Source organism: Cervus canadensis, chromosome 18 (genome assembly GCF_019320065.1).
Source record: "Cervus canadensis isolate Bull #8, Minnesota chromosome 18, ASM1932006v1, whole genome shotgun sequence".
NCBI lineage: Eukaryota > Metazoa > Chordata > Mammalia > Artiodactyla > Cervidae > Cervus > Cervus canadensis.
In genome coordinates, this window is record NC_057403.1 from 20423910 (window position 1) to 20443422 (window position 19513).

Here is a 19513-nt window from a genome sequence, read left to right on the forward strand (position 1 = left end):
CCCTTTAGGCACCCCCCCTCCACACACTCCCACAGGCCCCTCCCTCCAGCCTGAGCTCCTGCGGGACTCGGGGCAGCTTTCCTCACCGGTGGCAGCCGAGAAGCGCTCCTCCCGCCGCCTCGGTCTCCGCGGCCGCACTGAAGCGTCAGGATTGGCCTGAACCATGAGGGGCTCTTGGCGCTTCCGTCGCTGCTTCTTCTCAAACAGACGCCACTGCAGGAGCGGGAAAGAGGTGGGGTGGGGGTCTAGGAACCGAACCGGAAGACAGGGGTGAAAGGGGGCCTGGGGCAAGGGGAGTCCTTGCATAGGTGGGAGAGTTCCAGGCCTTCAGTCTCTCAGCAACTCCTTCCGTAGAACCCTGAGTCCTGGCATCCAGGCCCCTCCTCCCGAAGGACCTAGGAGTCCTAAGGATCCAGAACCCTTGTTCCTTAGAAATTTTGGAGTCTCGTCACCAAGATTTGCTTCCCGAGGATTCCTAATTCCTGTTTTCTCGTTTCCCAATTGCAAAACTTGAGACTCCGAGAGAGCCAATGAGGACCAGGAGTCCCAGAGCAAGTCCTGGGGGTGGGACTCCTGAGGGGGTATGGGAGATAGAAGGGGAGGGTTGGCAGGATTCCTGGGCACAGTACCTGCTCTTCCAGCTTCTGCAGTCTCATAGCGGCAAGCTCATCTCCCAGGGCCCTGAGAGAGGTGCAGGCTCGTAGTGACAGCAAGCAGGGCACCCCCGTTGCCCAAGAGCCCTTCCCCTTCTTCCCGCTGCCCAACTTAGGGTTCTGAACGCTTGTGAGGTCACAGAAGAGATAGAACCTGAGTCTGCTCCACCAGTGCTGAAGTTCTTTCTCCCTGCACTGGCCTATCTAGAGTCCAGGGGTCAGAGATCTCAAGCCCCTCCTATCTCAGGACTCAAAGCCCCCAGCCCTTCCTCTTTCAGACCCAGGGGTCCTCATCTGTAGCTCCCTCCTGTTAGGTAGGTAGGACCCAGAAGTCCAAGCCCCCAGCCCCTCCCTTCAAGGTACACAAGAAGAGCTGCTGAGCAGGTGTGCGCCCCCTTGCCCCCTCCATCTCTACCCTTGCCCATCCCATTTCCCCCACTCACTCTTTCTTCCATGTATCACTTTTCCGAGACATTCTGGAGAAGCAAAACAAGGAGTCAGGAACCAGACCCAACATCCCAATAGGTGCTGCCCTCCAACACCTGATCTTAAGCTTGGGATTTTCTCCTGGACCCAGGCAACCCAAATTCCAGTGTCAGTACTTGTTAGGGACCCTGAAGCCTGTTTCCAGCTTTCACCACTATCAGGAGCCCAGGAGTCCAGCTTGCTCTTCCCCCAATACCTAACTCTCTCCTTCACCCAGACATGAGAACTCAGGACTCTGGACCCCAAACACCCCATCCCCAGTGATCCCAGACCCCCAGTACCCACCTGCCTGGGATCCTGGAGACCTCTCCTGCTCTCTTGCCTGGAGAGGCTTTTCACATTCACACCTCAATTCCTTGCCTGTCTGGCCAATTTCTAAACATAACTGACCCTCTCTTTGGAAATCAGGGACATAATCTCTGGCTCTCTGGGAAGTAAGCAGGGGAGAAAAGAGGGCTCAGAGGGAGGGCAGGAGATTCCCTTGGAACCTGCCCTGATCCCCCTCCCTTCTGACCCACCCCACGCTCCACTTCCAACAAAGCAATGACCTTTGGCCTCTGCTGCAGCCTGGCAACCCTGCTCCAGGGGTTCTAAATTGGAAGAACGTACAAGTGTTCCTTAAAGGGACCTGCGAGGGGCCTCGTCGCAAGCTCTCTTCTCTCTTACATAAGAAACTTATAATGTGACATGTGCCAACTACTATCGATCTGTAATTTACAGCCACGTCCAGGCGAGAAAATAAATCAGAAAACTACAACTCCCATGAGCCAAAGAGGCCAAGATGCCCGCGGAAGTAGACTCATTTTTGCCCCGGTCCGAGAGGGAGTTGTAGTTCTCTTTGAAAGTCTCCATTCTTTCTCCTAAAAAGCAGGATATGTGGCGTCAAAAGGTAGGGCTTCCAAGAAAGGAGGCTAGGCTTTCGAGAAAAGGCCAGCGACTTCGACGAGGGGCGGAGCCGCTAGACAGGGGCCCGAGGAACCTGGAGCCAGCGTGGACCAATCAGGCTGCTGAGATCGGGTCCTCTGCGGGAAAGTGGGCGTGGCCTAGGGGGGAAAACACCAAGAAAGCTCCGGAGGTTCTATGCCAGGAAGACGCCCTCTGCGGTGAAGGAGAGGTAAGGGGCTGGAGCGTCCTAGACTCTTCGGTCCTGGGAAGAAGCGAGGCGGGGGACAGGAGGGCTGGAAAACCGGATCTCGGGGGAGGACCCCGGTACCTCTAGGTCCTGGGAGAAGAGGAGGCTGGGGCCTCGACCTTTGGGTTTAGGGAAAGAGGGGGTCGAGATCCCGGATTCCTGAGTCTAAGCGAAGAGGATGCTGGAAGCCAGGACTCCTGGGTCTGAGGAAGGAAAGGCTGGAGGCTCAGACTCCTAGGTCCGGAGAACTAAACGCTTTGAATCTTGATTCTTGGAAAGGGGCGGGGAGCGGCGCTGGAAGTCCAGACTCCTGGGTCCAGGGGGAGGAGGAGTCTTGGGACAAACATATCCCACCTCTCCGCCCCCAACAGACCACGCCGCCATGCCTCCCTCTGGGCCCCGTGCAGCCCTCTTCCTCCTGCCGTCTCTACTGCTGCTGCGCGCTGTTCTGGCCGTGCCCCTGGAGCGGGGGGCGCCCAAGGAGGAGAATCCCGCGACCGAGAGCCCTGTAAGTGGCCCTTCCCTGCTTGCCAGTTAGATAGAAAATCTGCATCCCGCCCCCGGGACCCTGCCCCCTACCCCCCAAACACCTACCCCCCAAACACCTAAATATCTCTGCTCCTTTAAGACGCCCTCCCCTCAAGAAGGAAGCTGGGTGCGGGGGGCGAAACTACATTTCCCAGTAGCACGCTGAGCTGGTGATGTTAGCTAACTGTGGTGTTCTCACGTCAGGGAGCTCATGGGAGTTGTAGTTTAAAGTATGATGGGCATGGGGCATGGAAAATACTCATTTATTCCAATACGTGTCTGTCAAACCCTATGAAACCTATGGTCTTAGGGAATTTGGAACTTTAAAAGATCCTCAAGGCTAGTGCCCTGATTCGTGGCCCGAATCCTACAGCTTCCAATAGGAATGGACACGTTGCTGTCTCTGGAACAGTTCATTCTGAGTTCCTGTGTGTGGTGTGGCAGGTCCCCACCCAGCAGCTGAGACCTTTGCCCCGTGAATTCTCTGCAGACACAGAAGTGCAGCTTGAGTTCCCTTTCCCTTAGTTCATTTAGAGCAAGCCCCCTGCCCTCACAGACCAGCTTAGCTCACTGGAAAGGCTGGGGCCACTGAGAATGAACCACCAGCGGTGATGGTCAGGGAGGAAGGAGGGATCATTTGAACTGAGATCTGGAGTGCCGGGAAGAATATTCCAGGCAGAAGGAACAGCCTGTGCAAAGGCTGCATGGTGGAGAGCGGAGTGAGTAGAAGGACATAGAGGAGGCCAGTGTGGCTTGAGACAGAGTGAAATAAGGGGAGACTAGGTCAGAGATGGACTGGGGCAGATCACACATGGCCTTGTGGACCATGGTGGAGACTTTATTCTGAGACTAACAGAAGGTTATAAATGGCAATGACCGCAGTCATAATAATACTGACAGCTCCTACTAAGTGCTGAAGGAAAAAAGTGAAGGCGGCAGCAGAGGATGAGATGGTTAGATAGCATCACCGACTCAATGAACATGACTTTGAGCAAACTCCAGAAGATAGTGAAGGACAGAGAAGCCGGCATGCTGCAGTCCATGGGGTCTCAAGGAGTCAGACATGACTGAGCAACTGAACAACAACTAAGCTCTGAGTTAAATATTTAGCGATATTAATTCCTCTAATCCTCATAACAGCCCCTATGAGGTAGGTATTCCTTAACCTTACTTTACAGGTGAGGAAGCTGAGGCACAGAGTTAAGTATCTTGACCAAGGACTAAGGCTGCAAGACTTCGCACATAAAGGATGCTCACTTAAAATTAAATTTCAGATACGCAATGAATAATTATTAATATAAGTGCCCTCCATGCAGTATCCATATTCTGAAAGTTATTTGTTGTTTTAGCTGAAATTTAAATTTAAGTAGGCATCCTAGCAGTCCTACTAGTCATTACATGGCTAGTCATTGGCAGATTTGGGATTCAGCCTACTCTGTTTGGTTGAATGATGGCCCCCAAAGATGTCCATGCCCAGAACCTGTGAATATATGGCAAAAGAGTGTTTGCAGGTATGATTGAGTTAGGTGGAGAAGTAATCCTGTATTTTGTTTGTTTACAGAGGATGACTTTACTTTTATGAAACAGCAACAAAAAAAACCCTGTATCTGAATATATATGACTAGTTGCTGGCATACACAGGGGTGTATCCATGTGTAGAAAGAATTGCAAAAACATTCCATGCTGCAAACTTTGTTTTTCTCCTTGACACTTTTCACTTTCTTTTTCACAGTTCTGTATACTGTAGTATTTTGTTGTTGAGTCGCTAAGTCGTGTCTGACTCTTTGAGGCGACCCCATAGACTGGAGCCTACCAGCTCTTCTGTCTGTGGGATTTCCCAGGCAAGAATACTGGAGTGGGTTGGCTATTTCCTTCTCTATGTCCTGTACTGTTCAGATGGGCCCAGTGTAACCACAAGGGTCCCCTAGAAGACAGGCAAGAAGGTCAGTGTCAGAGGCGATGTGATGATGTAAGCAGAGGTCAGAGTGAGGCAAGGCCATAAGCCAAGGAATGCAGGCGGCCTCTAGATGCTGGAAGAGGCAAGGAAGCAGACTGTTCCCTTAAGTCTCCAGAATAAGCCCAGTCCTGCTGAACCACTTTGGACTTGTGACTTCCCGAACTCTGTTAAGAGAATAAATTTTTACGGCTCTAAGTCGCTTAGTTTGTGATATTTGTTAGAGCAGCAGTAGGACTCTATTAAACCCACAGTGACATAGGTGGGCGATCTCTTCCCATTTCTTTTCCTCAACATGTGTAATGATCGCCGTGGTAGACTGAGTGTCTTCTAAAGGCTTACTATGTGTCAGGCTTCTTATCTCATTACTTTTCACCACAGTTCTGAGAAGGAGGGAATTTTATTGTCTGTGGAAGAGTGAGACCCTGGAAAAGGAAAGTGGCAGGGCTAGGACTAAGAGCCCAGGGATTTTTATCAGTCTTTTTCTTTTTTTGGCCTTGCCATGAGGCATGTGGGATCTTAGTTCCCCAACCAGGGATTGAACCTTCACCCCCTGCATTGGAAGTGCAAACTCTTAACCACTGGACCATAAGGAAGTTCTGGTTTTTGTCTGTCTGGTTCACTGGCTGTGTTCTCTTGAACAGTGCCTAGGAAATGATAGGGGCTGGGTGAATGCTGGTTGAATGGATGACTGTGTGTTTCACTGCTTGCCAATAAATTGCAGTATGTCCACTCTGGGGGCATAGTGTTTACCCATGTGATTTTAATTTCATCTCCAGCACAGACAGACCTAAGAGGAGGTGAGAGCTGAGGCCCATAGGATTGGGTAATTTGTCTGTGATTACAGAGCAACCGAGGTTGCTGGCTCCAGAGCCTGTGTCCCAGAGGGGAGATCTCCTGCTCAGGGTTGTGGGGTGGTCTTTGGGTCCTATCTGCAGGGCAGAACCAGAGAGGGGGCCAGGGCTGGCACTGCTATGTTCATCTTTGTTGCCCCAGGACACAGGCCTGTACTATCACCGGTACCTCCAGGAAGTCATCAATGTGCTGGAGACTGACGGGCACTTCCGGGAAAAGCTGCAGGCTGCCAACGCCGAGGACATCAAGGTGCGGTGTGGCTGGGTGCGAGCACGCTGGGTGGGGATGAGGGGATGCGTGCTCAGAGGGCAGAGTCTGAGCCTGGGGAAGTCGCTTCTCCAGGTTGCATAGCTGGGAAAGGATCTGGGCCGGGGGGAGAGGGAATGTGTGGTTAAGTGTGGATGTGGGTGGGCCATGGTTTCCAGTATCAGCTCTATCAGCTGTGTGGCCTCCCTGCACTGTGCCTCAGTTTTGCCATCTGAAAAGTGGGGCGACGACAGGACTGTCTGAGGTAAGACATGTAAAAGACATGGACGTGCACAGTGTCTGTCCTCAGTCTGCACTCTGCAAGGTATGATTCTGTGAGTTCTCAGCAAAGTGCTGTCCACACAGGAAGAATTCAAAACACAGGAGATGCTGTCATCACGCACATCTCCTCTAACTCACCTTAAGCCTCCAGAGGAGTTGGGATTCTCCCCATTTTACAGAGGCGGACCCTGAGGTCCTGGTAGCAGTGTTTGTCCTTCCCAGAGGCCTGGGTCTCAATCCCTGGACTGACTGAGCCCTGAGCCCATATCCTGACCCATCCCCTAAGCAGAGTCTCTTGAAAAGAATGCTCACTCTCACACACACACAGACACACACACAACTGCCTGCCCCGCTCCTCTGCCCTACCCCAAACTCCTTGACCCAGGGCTGATGAGGAGGGCAGCTCTGCTCCCTGCAAACCTCCCAGCATTCCTGGGGTTCTCATCTGTCCCCACTTACCTGGACCCCCCGACAATGGATGGGTGGAACCAGAGGTCAATGAGCCCAGCCCGTCCCGCTGCCTAGCCAGAGAAACAGTAGCCCTAGAGCCTACGTAGCTTGTTCAAGGTCATACAAGTGGGAAATAACGTCAGAAACAGTGGCCACGTAGGCAGGCAGGTTCTGGAGTGGCATGGTGCTGGGTTCCAATCCCAGCCCCGCCCCCTCACGCTCTTCTGAGCAAGTGGACGCACCCCTCTGTGCCGCCCCCCGCCCCACACTTTCTCTGTTTCAGGGGCGGGGGCGGGGGGTGTCGTGTGAATCAGCCTTATCTAAATGTCGATCCTGTCTTGGGGGCTTTGGGGCACCCCAGGAAGGCATCAGAAAGCTTGCAGAAGGCTCCAGAGAGGGCGGCTTGACCAGTGTCCCCTCTCTCCTGGGCAGAGTGGGAAGCTGAGCCGGGAGCTGGACTTCGTCAGCCACCATGTCCGCACCAAGCTGGATGAGCTCAAGCGGCAGGAGGTGTCTAGGCTGAGGATGCTGCTCAAGGCCAAGATGGACGCCCAGCAGGAGCCCAGTGAGTGCGGCGCAGTGGGCGGGGCCGATGAGGCGGGGGGCGGGGCCAGTGGGTCAGGAGGCCTCCCTCCCCTGCATCTAGGTGATTTGGGCAGGGAGCGCCTCCGGGGTCTCCTCCTCACCACGTTTGTAAAATCTGTGTAGAAGATTGATCAAATTTTCTTCCTAACACTTTAAAAAAATTTTATTTTTTTTTAAATTTATTTATTTGGCTGTGCTGGGTTTTCCTTGCTGGGCAGACCACCAGTGAAAGAGCAAGGGCTACTCTCTAGTTGCGGTGCAGGGGCTTCTCTTGTGGTGGAGCACGGGCTCCAGGCGCGGTGGGCTTCTGTAGTTGCGGCTCCCCAGCTCTAGAGCACAGGCTAGATAGTTGCAGCGGTCAGGCACAGTTGCTCCAAGGCATGTGAGATCTTCCCAGACCAGCGATCGAACCTGTGTCTCCTGCATTAGCAGGCAGATTCTTCACCACTGAACCACCAGGGAGGCCCCCAGATTTTCCATTTTTATAAGGACTCCTGTCATATGGGATTAAGGCTCACCCTCATAACCTCATTTTAACTTGATCACCTCTGTAAAACCCTGTCTCCAAATAAGTTCTGCGATACTGCGGGTCAGGATTTCAATCCCTGTGTGAATGTAGGGGCAAGGCAGTTCAACCCATAACGGAGGTTGAGTATCATGTGCTATGAAGCCCAACTAGTCTTCATTCTGCCTCTTCTTAGATGGTGACCTAGGTGTCCCTTTCCCTCTCTGAGCCTCAGTTTCCGCATCCATAATGTGAGATAATTGCGGAACCTATGTGAGACTTTTGTGAAAAGTAAATGCATTAATATATTTAATGTGTTTAGGGAGCAGGGCCTGGCATATAGTACGTCTTTGACACATGTTGGTTATTATCGTGGTTATTACAATTTTCAGCATCAGATTCAGTTGTGTTCATTGCCTCCTCCACGAAGCCCTCCATGACTGCTCCAGGCCCATCCGTGCTGTCCTCTGTGACATCCTTCCATGCCCTCTGTGACCTCCTCTAGAGCAGATCCAGCCCATCCAGTCCAGGATAGGGATTTTGGAAGAAGGAACATTCTATGAGTTCATGCTTTTCCCCCCCATCTTCCCTCTCATCCAGATGTACAGTTGGATCACCTGAACCTCCTGAAGCAATTTGAACACCTGGACCCTCAGAATCAGCACACATTTGAGGCCCGGGACCTAGAGCTGTTGATCCAGACGGTAACTTGCAGGGGACCTGAAGGCAGAGGACTGAGGGCAGCCTTCTGCCCTCAGGGGAAGAAGGGGGCGGAGCCCAGGACGAGCCTGCTCACCCCCGCCTGGTGTTCTCTGAGGCCAGCAGGCTGCAGAGGGCTGGGTGTGCCTAAAAACGGCTTCCCCAGATTCTCTACAGGAAGGCAGAGTTGAGGGGTGGGGGGAGTTGGCTCCAGTCACACCTGGGTTCAGATCTCTCCCCTGTGACTGGAGGGCAGGGATTTCCTCTGTGTCCTTGTTGTAGGCAGAATAACAGCCCCTCGAAAGATGTTACCTGTTCACTATATGACCTGATGTGGCAAAAGGGCCTGTGCATATGTGATTAAGCCAAGGATATTGAGATGGGGGATGAGCCTGAGTTATCCCGGTGGGCCCTTAGTGTCATCAAAAGGGTCCTTATAGGGTTCTCTGGCATTCTAGTGTTAGGATTCCAGGCTTTCACTGTAATGGCCCAGGGTCCATCCCTGGTCAGGGAACTGAGATCCTGCCAAGTGTGTTGCATGGCAAAGAAAAAACAAAAATTGAGTTTACTTCTGGATGTTCCCTGGGGGTCCAGTGGTTAGGATTCTGAGCTTTCACTGCCGAGGGTGCAGGTTCATCCCCTGATTGGGGCAGCCAAGAAAAAAGTCTTTGTAAAAACCGGAAAAGTCAAAGAAGAGGATTCTCTCCTAGAATCTCCGGAGGGAGGCACGGCTTTGCCAGCACTGTAATTGCAGCCCACTGAAACTAATTTCAGACTCCAGCCTCCATACTGTAAGATGATGTGTGTGTTTTTTTAAGCCACAAAATTGACTGTAATTTGTTAGACCAGCCCAGCAACTAAACAGTCCTCGTGTGAGAAGTGGGATCCGCAGCCGGGCCTCCTGCGCAAAGCCACGTGTGGGGCTGGGGAGTGGCCAGGGATGCTCAGGCCTGCCCTGGCCTCTGCCTCTCCCTGGCTTACAGCCCTGCTGTAGCTGCCTGGACAGAACCCACTCCCTTCCTCCTAGCCTGAACCTCAGCCTGCTTTCCTGGCTGACTGGAGCGCCATCTAGTGGCCATAAAGATAATAACAGTCATTTGACCTCTGTCCCTGAGGGATGTTTCTGCCGCTTCTTTCCAAAACGTTCTGGAAACTGTCTGCTTTCCTCCAGCCCCACTGTCATTCTCCTGGTCTCAACCCCTGTCATATTGAGAAATGGGCTTCTTGCTTCTGCCTTTCACAGGCATCAACAGGGTTTCTTGGCAGTTTTGGCATTTGGGGCTGAATAATTTGTTGTGGGGCTGTTTGTGCATTGTGTGGTGTTTAGCAGCATTCCTGGCCTCTACCCACTAGATGCCAATAGACCTCCCCCAGCTGTGACCAACAGTATCTGCAGACATTGACAGCTGTCCCCTGGGGACCACAGTCAGCCCAGGTTGAGAACCTCTGTCTGTTCCCCACACAACAGCTGTATTGGCTTTCTATTGCTTCCATATAACAAATTACCACAGACTCATGGCTTAAAACAACACAAAGGTTTCTCTCATAGTTCTGGAGGACGGAAGTCCAAAATCAGTATCCCTGGGCCAAAACCAAAGTTTCTTTAGAGGCATCTGCTCCTTTCTACCTCTAGCTGCTGGGGGTTGCCAGCATTCCTTGGCTTGTAGACACCTCACTCCATGTCCAGGCATGCTCTCTGTCTTTCTCTGTGTCCTCTCTGTAGACACTAGTCCTTAGAATTAGGGCCCACCCTCATCCAGCAGGACCTCATCTTACCTAATTAGATCTGCAAAGATCCTGTTTCAAAGAAAAGTCACATTCTGCAGTTCTGTTCAGATGACTTCTGAGGTGGGGGGTGGGGGACCCTGTACCACCCACTATGCATTGTTATCTCCAATTTCCAGAGGCAGAAACAGAGGCACAGAGAGAATGAGTGATTAGCCCGAGGTGATACAGCAGCTGGGACTTGCTCACATAACAGAGCCTAGATTTGAACCCTGGACAGAATAATTACAGCCCTCATGATCTTTATTCTCTTAACTGTACTGCTTTCCCTAGTAAGCCACCTCATGAGCTATTCCTTATTATTTATTCCTCCAAAATCTTGAGATTGTGGAGGACTTGAAAAAGGTGAGTTAATGTCACTATTGTGTAACCATCCTCATCTTTTTTTCAGCAAAGAGGGGAGGCTGTGGGTTATGGGGCAAGAAGCGACATCAGGACCTAAGACCCAGCATGGTGGGAGAGGGGCCAGATTCAGAGCCAAGGGCCTGGCGCTCAGAGGTTGGAATTAGGAACTGGGCATAGAGGTGAGGTGGGAATGACCGGCTCCCTTTCCCCAGGCCACTCGGGACCTGGCCCAGTACGACGCAGCCCATCATGAAGAGTTCAAACGCTACGAAATGCTCAAAGAACACGAGAGACGCCGTTATCTGGAGTCCCTGGGGGAAGAGCAGCGGAAGGAGGCGGAGAGGAAGCTGGAAGAGCAACAGCGCCGGCACCGAGAACACCCCAAAGTCAATGTGCCTGTAAGGACCCCCATTCATGCCTAACCCCCACCACGTCCAACTTTCCAAGCTCCACAAGAAAGCAGCTGAAAAATTATAACTCCCAGCAGACCTTGAGGCAGAGCTCCCTTTTAATGTGCCTAGCTACCTCCAGGGGCTGCTGGGAGTTGTAGTTTTCTTGTTTGAGGGGTAAGACATTCGAGGGATGGGGGTAAAAGGGTTCTCTAGCTTCATCCTGTGGGACCCAGCCTTCTTGCTCATGAGCCCCTGGCTCTCCCTTCCACAGGGCAGCCAAGCCCAGTTGAAGGAGGTGTGGGAGGAACTGGATGGATTGGACCCCAACAGGTTTAACCCGAAGACCTTCTTCATACTGCATGGTAAGGTGGGGAGGGAGTCCCAGAACCCAAGTTAACACTGAGGTCTGACCTGTCTGGGGCCTGAATGCTGAAAAGGGGTCTCCCTCATGTCATGGGGCTTAAGAAGGCCAAAGAGTGCTGAGCCCCTCTCCCCTGGTGGTCAGGAAGACCCTGTCGCTCCCTGTTGTTGGGGCCAGGATCTGCATACAAGAGCTGGTCCTTTCTTCTGGGGTACACCAGACTTCTGGGTTGTAAGGACTGATCATTATCCCTAACAGAGCTTGGCTTGGCTAGGCATGGACCCCCCACTTCATGGCAGTCCAGAAGCCCCGGTTGCCCCTGGGGTCCTGTCGCTAAGGCGGGGTTTCTGGGGGGTGCTAAACCCTAGTCACCAGGCCTCCAGGGAGCCCCTTCCACATGCTAATTCCGGGGCATATTCCCCTTCATTCTCCTCCTGTCTGGAAACATCACCTCTGTGTCCAGCCTCTAATTCCAAAACCTCCAAATACCAGACGTTTGGCTCTGAATCTGGCCCGTGCTAGATCTTATATCCTGATGTCACTTTTTTTTTTTTGACTGTGCCTTGAGGCTTGCAGGATCTTAGTTCCCTGACCAGGGATTGAACCAGGGGCCCTTGGCAGTTAAAGCGCAGAGTCCTAACTTTACAGGACGACCAGGGAATCCCCCTGATGTCACTTTGTCACTTCTTGCCCGGCCCCCTCAGGTGTGCCCAGGATCCCAACGCAAAAGCTATAGCCTGTCACCAGAGCTTAGCAGGGTCTGATTCATTTATTCAACAAATGTTTGCTAAGTGACCTCTAAGGACTGAGCTTCATGGAGACCCTGTAGATACAGATGTGAACAAAAGAAAGTCTCCCTGCCATCACAGAGCCTGTGATCAGGCAAATACTCTATTTTAAGTGAATCAAAGTGACCTTGGAGTGTAAGACACACTTGAATTTTATACAAACTGCCCTTTAAACTGACACACCCTCAATGATAAGATGCCTCCCAATTTCATGGATGATAAAATATGGGGAGCAAAAAAAGGACATTTTTAGAATTGGTGAAGTTGGTTCTGTAGTAGATGATCAGAGAGTCACATGTACCATGGAAACAAGGACATCGGAATTTCGGGTCTACAGTGACGATTTTTAGATAGCTTGGTCTGGAAAGGTGTTTGCTAGGTCAGCATTGTCCAGCAGAACTTTCTACGCTGATGGAAATGTTCCACGCCTGTGTTGTCCAATACAGCAGCCACCAGCCCCATGTTGCTTTTTTTTTTTTTTTGCCATACCACACAGAGTACGGGATCTTAGTTCCCCAACCAGGGATTGAACACGTGCTCCCTACAGTAGAAGCATAGAGTCTTAACCACTGGATCACCAGCAAAGTCTTTTTTTTTTTTTTTTTTTTAATGAGAAAGTTTATTAACCCAGCATCCTTTGTTCTTTTTTTTTGAATTAATTTTTATTGGGTCGTAGTTGATTTACAGTGTTGTGCTAATTTCTGCTGTACAGCGAAGTGACTCCATTTTAGCTTTTTTTTAGCTTATTTTTTTAAGCTACTTTCCCCATGTAGATCATTACAGAGTATTGAGTAGAGTTCCCTGTGCTATACAATAGGTTCTTATTAGTTCCCATGTGTTCCATTAGTTCCCATGGCTATTAATTAAGGACTTGAAATGTGGGTTTTACAACTAAGAAACAGAATATTGGGGGGGGGGCAGTTAAGTTAAATTTTTAAAATTTTGTGATTGTAGTAAAATATGCTTGACATAAAAAAAAATACACTTGACATAAAATCTACCATCTTAGCCATTTTTAAATGTACATTTCAATCGAGTTAAGTACACTCATATTGTTATGCAAGTGTTTTCATCTTTGCAAAAACTGAAGCTCTGTGTTAATCATCAGTTCCGCATGACCTTTCCCCCAGCCCGTAGTTACTTCTGTTTTCTTTTCTCTATGATTTTTAACTCTTCTAGCTACTGCATAGAAGTGGAATTGTACAGTATTTGTCTTTTTGTGACTGGCTTATTTCACTTAGCATAATGTCAAGGAAATGAGTTTTTCATTGTATGTGATTGTTGTTCATTTAAATTTCATTTGCCCCATGTAGCTAGCAGCCACTGGATGGCACAGCACAGCTCAAGAGAGATGACATTTGAACCAAGACCTCGGTGAAGTGAGGGGTGGAGCCTCACAGATACTTGTCTAAATCGGGGGCACAGCAAACACAGGCAGGGGAGAATGAACTTGGTAGGTTTTCCAAGGTCACTGGAACAGAATGCTGGAAGAGAAGAATGATGAGAAACGGAATTCCCTGGCAATCCAGGGGTTAGGACTCCGAGCTTTTACTGCTGAGGGCTTTTACTGCTTTTACTGCTGAAAAAGGATTTTGAGCAGAGGAACTGACCCCACCTGCCTTAAGTGTTGACAGGATTCATCTGAGTGCTGGGTGCTGTGTCGAGGACAGGCTGTAGGGGCCAAGGGTCAAAACCAGGACCCAAGTCAGAAGTCATGAGATGCTGATGGCTGGACCATGGAAGTAGGAAAGAGTGATAGGATTCTTCTTGAAGGTCAAGCTGGTAGGACTTGGAGATGGACTGGATGAGGACTGTAATAGAACAAGAGTCAAGGGTGACTCTGAGATATTTGGCCTGAGCAACTGGAAGGAATGGGAGAGAAAAGCAAAGAAGACTGGGAGCTGGGTCTGTTCACATCAAGTTAGAGATGTCTGTTAGACATTTAGGTGTCGATGGAGAGTAGGCAGTAGGATATTCAAGTGTGGAGGCAGCTGTGGATGGCATTAAAGTGAGGGAAACCCATCTAAGAAGTCTGGGTCAATTGAACTCTCCTTATGATGGCTAATGTTCTGTGCTGCCCAATATGGCAGCCACTGGCCATTTATGGGTATTGAGCACTTGCCATGTAGCAAGCGGAGAAGACGATGGCACCCCACTCCAGTACTCCTGCCTGGAAAATCCCATGGATGGAGGAGCCTGGTAGGCTGCAGTCCATGGGGTCGCGAAGAGTCGGACACGACTGAGCGACTTCACTTTCACTTTTCACTTTCCTTCATTGCAGAAGGAAATGGCAGCCCACTCCAGTGTTCTTGCCTGGAGAATCGCAGGGACAGCAGAGCCTAGTGGGCTGCCATCTATGGGGTCGCACAGAGTCGGACACGACTGAAGTGACTTAGCAGCAGCAGCAGCATGTAGCAAGTGGGACTGATAAACTGAAATCTTACTCTTATTTGATACTGATTTAAATTTAAACAGCCCATCTGACTCATGGCAACCGTAATGGACAAATCTGAATATTTGATAGGAAAGACAGTCCTGACCCCTGGGGTACACCAAAGTGTAGAGGTCAGGGAGAGGGCAGGGCTGGCTAAGGAAAATAAGGGCAGCTGGAGAGGAGAGAATGATGTTTTGGGAGCCAAAGGCAGAAAGTCAAGTTAAGGTGCAGGCTAAAGACTAACCATTGGATTTGCAAGGTCAGGGTTCCTGGATACCGCCATGGGGTCAGTGAGCAAGGCACATATGGCACATTGGCAGGGAGAAGCTTCTCTGGCGATGGGAGTCAGCCCTGGGGTGGTTCTCAGGGAGGTGCCACTGACACCCCTGGATCCTGGGCAAAGGGGCTGATCCTGTGGCCAGATCACTGGTAGCTAGAGATCAAGTTATTCTGTAAGACAGTGGGCCCACGAATGGTCCCAATGGAGCCTGACCTTCATCTATTCCATTCTTGAGATCCTGGTTGGGAAAGGGGTGTCCTAGCATCAGGTCTGTGGGGCACTGAAGCCTGAAGGCCACCATCCTAACAACCACCCTGCTGTTGCCCATCCTCTGAGAACAGACCTCACATCAGCCAGAATTCCTTCTCTAGCAGATCAATAGGGACTTGACCCACTCTGTGCTCAGTCCCCCAAGAAACCTTGTTGTCTCTTCCTCAGATATCAACAGCGATGGTGTCCTGGATGAGCAGGAGCTGGAGGCCCTCTTCACCAAGGAGGTGAGTGTCTTGGAGGCCGTGGGTGAAAAGGATGCCCATATCAACCACATGTCCCCTTAGGATCCTCAGGGTCCCCTCAGGTCCCCCTGGATGTGGGTTCAGGGGGGAAACTACAACTCCCAGCAGCCCCTGGGGCAAAAAGAGGCTGCCAGGAGTGGCAGGGTATCCCAAAGACTGATGGGAGTTGAAGTTTTCTGTGTGTGGGGGGGGTTGGTTAGGTTAGCCTGGGAAGGAGCATACCCTGGACCTCTCAGTACGTCCTGCCTTTCACTTGATTCTTGCAGCTGGAGAAGGTGTACGATCCAAAGAATGAGGACGATGACATGCGGGAGATGGAGGAGGAGCGGCTGCGCATGCGCGAGCACGTGATGAAGAATGTGAGTGGAGGGACCCGGGCTGTGGGCGGGGGTGAGATAGGTAGGTGGAAGGAGGTCCTGCTCCGTTGCTTACTCTTACCTGGCTCCCCAGGTGGACACCAACCAGGACCGCCTCGTGACCCTGGAGGAGTTCCTCGCATCCACGCAGAGGAAGGAGTTCGGGGACACCGGGGAGGGCTGGGAGGTGAGGACAAGGGCGATACTCTGGGTCCTGACTATCCGTCTCTCACAGACCTAGCCCTTCCTTCAGGGTCTCTGGCCACTTCTCTTTCTCTCTGGGTCTCCCATCCTCAGCTCTCTGTCCCCCCATCCCCCTGGAATTTCTCTCGCCCCATCCCTGATCTTCCCCAATTCTGGCCTTTATCCCCTTTCCCAGTTCTGGTCTCTCTATCCACACACCTGACCCAGGCCTCCCCACCTTCCCTGAATCTCCTCCATCAGCAGGGCCAAGGCTGGTGTCCCCCCTGCCGATGGCCCCTGTTCTCACCCTGCAGACGGTAGAGATGCACCCTGCATACACGGAGGAGGAGCTGAGGCGTTTTGAGGAGGAGCTGGCTGCCCGGGAGGCAGAGCTCAATGCCAAGGCCCAGCGCCTCAGCCAGGAAACCGAGGCTCTGGGGCGTTCCCAGGGCCGCCTGGAGGCCCAGAAGAGAGAGCTGCAGCAGGTGACTGGCCAGGGAAATGGATCCATTCTCTGATCCCTGGTGGCCTTTGTCCTAGTGTGTCCACAAATGGGGAAGGCCTGAGGCCACTATGTTAAATCACCGGTAGATCCATGGGTGGCAGCAGCCGCCATCTTGAGTAAGGGCAGACATTGTTCTCATCCCTGGCTGCTGTGCAGCTGCCATGTTGGATAAGGGCAGTGAGGTTGTAAGCAGGAAAGGAGGGGGCCAAAGAGAGAGGAGGAGGCTTCCCTGTCCCAAGGTGTGACCCAAGCCATGACAGGTAAGGGAGAACTGGATCTTTAACTTGTATTAAGTCTAACTCTCAATGAGAGAGAAAAACTGAAGCCCCTTGAGAAAGGACTGGTCCATGACCACACAGCAGGTTGCCATGGAGACTCAGTATCCTACCATCTTGCCTCTGTGATCTCCCCCACCCCCTGCAGGCTGTTCTGCAAATGGAACAGAGGAAACAGCAGCAGCAAAGCCACAACAACCCAGCCCCCGGCCCGCTGAAGTTCCACCCGGACACAGGTGCTGGCCCCTTGGGCCCAGGGGCCAGGGAGGGAGCTGGGGGCCCAGATTTCTGGGTCGGAGGGAGGAGGGGCTGCGATGTCTAGCCCTACCATGTTCTCCCTCCCTTTCCAGATGATGCACCCGTCCCAGCTCCAGCCGGTGACCAGAAGGATGTGGATGCTTCAGAACAGAAGGTCCCAGAACAGACCTCTGAGCCTGCCCAGCTGGACTCACAGCACCTGTGATCGTTCCAGAATGCCAACACTCTGGGTTCCTCCCAAGGCTGATGGGAGGGGGGTGGAGTGTCACAATCAAACTCCTCTGGGGACCCGGCCACACCCGTGGCCTCCTGGGGGAGGGGGAACAGGCTGGCTGTTCCCTCCTCATACTGCTGCCTGGGCCCCATATCTGCCGCCTCAGCCTCCACAGCCTTCCAATCTGTGGTCCCCTCTTTCTGTTCCCCCTCCAAGGGACTTGCCTTTTTGTATCCAGTTGAGTGCTCACTGGCCTCAGCCTCACTTAGGGAAGCCCCCTCCCTCGAGGGAGGGTCTGTTCACACCTGCCTTTCTAGTTGGTTTGGCCTTGACGCCCAGGTTGTGGCCACTCCAGCATCCCGCATCCCCACAGTTGCTGGAATCCTGCTTGCTGCTCTGGGCCCAGCTTCTGCTGGTCTGTGGGGCTTCGGTGGCCCCTCAACACCTTTCTCTACCTTTTGTGGGACTGGTGATGCCTCAAAGACAGTGTCTCCCCCATGGCTGGGTGTGAGGGCCAGAAGAATCCTCCGCATTGCTGATCAACTCTGATCCCAGGAGCCCTGCCTCTCCTGACCCCTGGTTTCCAGCCATCTCAGCCCCCTCCCTGATATCATGGCTCCTAGCCCCTTCCTTCCACAGCCCCAGAAGGGTCACAGAACTGACCCCATCCCAGGATTAGGTTCCAGCCCCTCAGCCTTTCTGGCCTTATCTCACACGGCTCCCTGTCCTGCTCTGTACGCTGGTTCCATCCAAATACACTTTGTGGAACAAATCCATGCCTCTGTTTCTTTGGAAACCCTGATTCTTCTGAAACTCCACCTGTGCTTCACCTGTCAAAGCCCTCTTCATTCTTTAAGAATCAATTCAAGCATCATTTCTGAGAGGCTGCATCCTGGCATCTTTGTCCTGTCCTGATGGGTCTGCCCATCAGATATGTATGCCTTCAGTAGAATCCCTTCAGCCACAAGGACAGGAAACCCAAACCTAGGCTTACACAATAAAGAAAAGTGTATTATCACCCCAAACAAGAAGTCTCAAGGTAAAGTGACTCCAAAACCTTCAGGGAACTAGGTTCTCCCATCTGCTAGCCCTGCTGTGGTGGGTGTGCATGGGGGGAGGAGGGGGGAAACTGTACTCCTCTTGTCCCAAAGTAGCTGCAGCTGCTCTGGATGTCATACCTGTCTGCACTAAAAACTGACAAAGGAAATTGGCAGAGGCTAAAAATCAGAGCCTCCTGAGCCCACCCAGAGCCTGTTTACCAGAATGTTACCAAGAATGAGACAGGTCTAGTTTAGCATCCACAAAGAAGAAGAAATGTAAAGGAGGCCCCAATGATAAAAATTATCTGTGAGGGTCATTAACAATACGGATTCTCAGGATTTCCCTGGTGGCCCGGTTGATAAGAATCTGCCTGCCAATGCAGGGGACTCAGGTTTGATCCCTGGTCTGGGAAGACTTCACATGCTGCAGAGCAACTAAGCCTGAGTACCACAACTACTGAGCCTGTGCTCCAGGGCCTGTGTGCTGCAGCTACTGAAACCTGTGTGCTCTAGAGCCCATACTCCACAACAAGAGAAGCCACAGCAATGACGAGCCCTCGCACCCCAACAAAAAAGAGCCCCCGATCGCCACTACTAAGGAAAAGCCCGCACAGCGATGAAGACCCAGTGCAACCAAAATAAATTAAAAACAAAAAAGCAATACATATTCCCAGATCCTGGAATGTTCAAGGAAGTTTACTGGGATGCATCCACCCTGCCCTTAGGAACCTCAACAACGACCTTTGCAAACATCAGCCACAGCCTCTCTGCTTCTCTTGGAAAACTGGAGGCTGGGCCTCAGTGACCAAATCTGGAAAACAGGCTTAAAATGGTAGCCACTTTCCAGCATCCTTTGAAGGATCTAGTAAGCATATACTTGAGTGGCATCTCTCCTGGCCTGAAATACAAGCTTAGCAAATAATAGCTGTTATTAGTATTAAATGAACATGTTTATACAACTAGGGCTTGCCAGGTGGCGCTAGTGGTAAAGAATCCACCTGCCAATGCAAGAGAATCGAGTTCAATCCCTGGGTCAGGAAATCCTACCCACTCCTGTATTCTTGCCTGGAGAATCCCATGGACAGAGAAGCCTGGCAGACTACAATCCACGGGGCTGCAGAGAGTTGAACGTGACTGAGTGAGCACACATATAACTAGGGTCTCTGGGAGCCAGTCTCTGACTCCCGTATCTAAGGAAACCCATTCTAGTCACCCAGGGTGCCTTTTACATTTGGTAATTCTTTGCCTGCAAGTGTATCCACTTGTTTACACTCTGTCTCCTCCAATCCATCTAAATTCCAGGAGTATCAAATTCATTGTCTCATACAACAGAGTCCCTGCATACATGGTCAAGAATGGGGTCACCTCTGCCCTGGACCACCACCACCCATCCCTGTCTCCTGTCTG

The 19513-nt window shown here is 51.6% G+C and overlaps 2 protein-coding genes across 8 annotated transcripts in view; one reads left to right on the forward strand and one right to left on the reverse strand.

Annotated features, from left to right (window-relative positions):
• The window catches only part of TULP2 (TUB like protein 2), a 61950-nt gene that overhangs the window by 6335 nt on the left and 36102 nt on the right, over positions 1 to 19513 (reverse strand). For 2 of the 6 annotated variants that reach the window (XM_043436754.1, XM_043436753.1), the window contains exons 1-3: positions 1097 to 1791; positions 630 to 681; positions 87 to 213 (exon numbers count right to left, since the gene is read on the reverse strand). In XM_043436754.1, the coding sequence (XP_043292689.1) occupies positions 87 to 213; positions 630 to 681; positions 1097 to 1170 (253 nt within the window). In that variant the 5' untranslated portion in view covers positions 1171 to 1791. Of the gene's footprint in view, positions 1 to 86; positions 1000 to 1096; positions 1792 to 19513 lie in introns of those variants that run through there. The other 4 variants (XM_043436756.1, XM_043436758.1, XM_043436757.1 and 1 more) reach the window with 4 other exon arrangements.
• Positions 1932 to 17838, forward strand: NUCB1 (nucleobindin 1). 2 transcript variants are annotated; one of them, XM_043436759.1, is made up of 13 exons: positions 1932 to 2253; positions 2643 to 2779; positions 5750 to 5857; positions 7019 to 7151; positions 8277 to 8380; positions 10718 to 10903; positions 11169 to 11259; positions 15199 to 15257; positions 15542 to 15634; positions 15726 to 15818; positions 16129 to 16299; positions 16743 to 16830; positions 16945 to 17838. In XM_043436759.1, exons 2-13 carry the CDS (start codon positions 2654 to 2656, stop codon positions 17055 to 17057), a joined length of 1365 nt encoding a protein of 454 aa, XP_043292694.1. In that variant the 5' UTR covers positions 1932 to 2253; positions 2643 to 2653; the 3' UTR covers positions 17058 to 17838. The 2 variants fall into 2 exon arrangements, with proteins under 2 accessions (XP_043292694.1, XP_043292695.1); XM_043436760.1 differs by lacking the exon at positions 1932 to 2253 and adding an exon at positions 2274 to 2509.

What these genes read in the sequence shown, in the direction of transcription:
- NUCB1 (XM_043436759.1), top strand. Translation starts at nt 2,654, where the DNA reads ATGCCTCCCTCTGGGCCCCGTGCAGCCCTCTTCCTCCTGCCGTCTCTA. An exon ending in CCAACGCCGAGGACATCAAG is followed by an intron (nt 5,858 to 7,018) that starts GTGCGGTGTGGC and finishes TCTCCTGGGCAG; the next exon opens with AGTGGGAAGCTGAGCCGGGA. An exon ending in AGGCCCTCTTCACCAAGGAG is followed by an intron (nt 15,258 to 15,541) that starts GTGAGTGTCTTG and finishes TGATTCTTGCAG; the next exon opens with CTGGAGAAGGTGTACGATCC.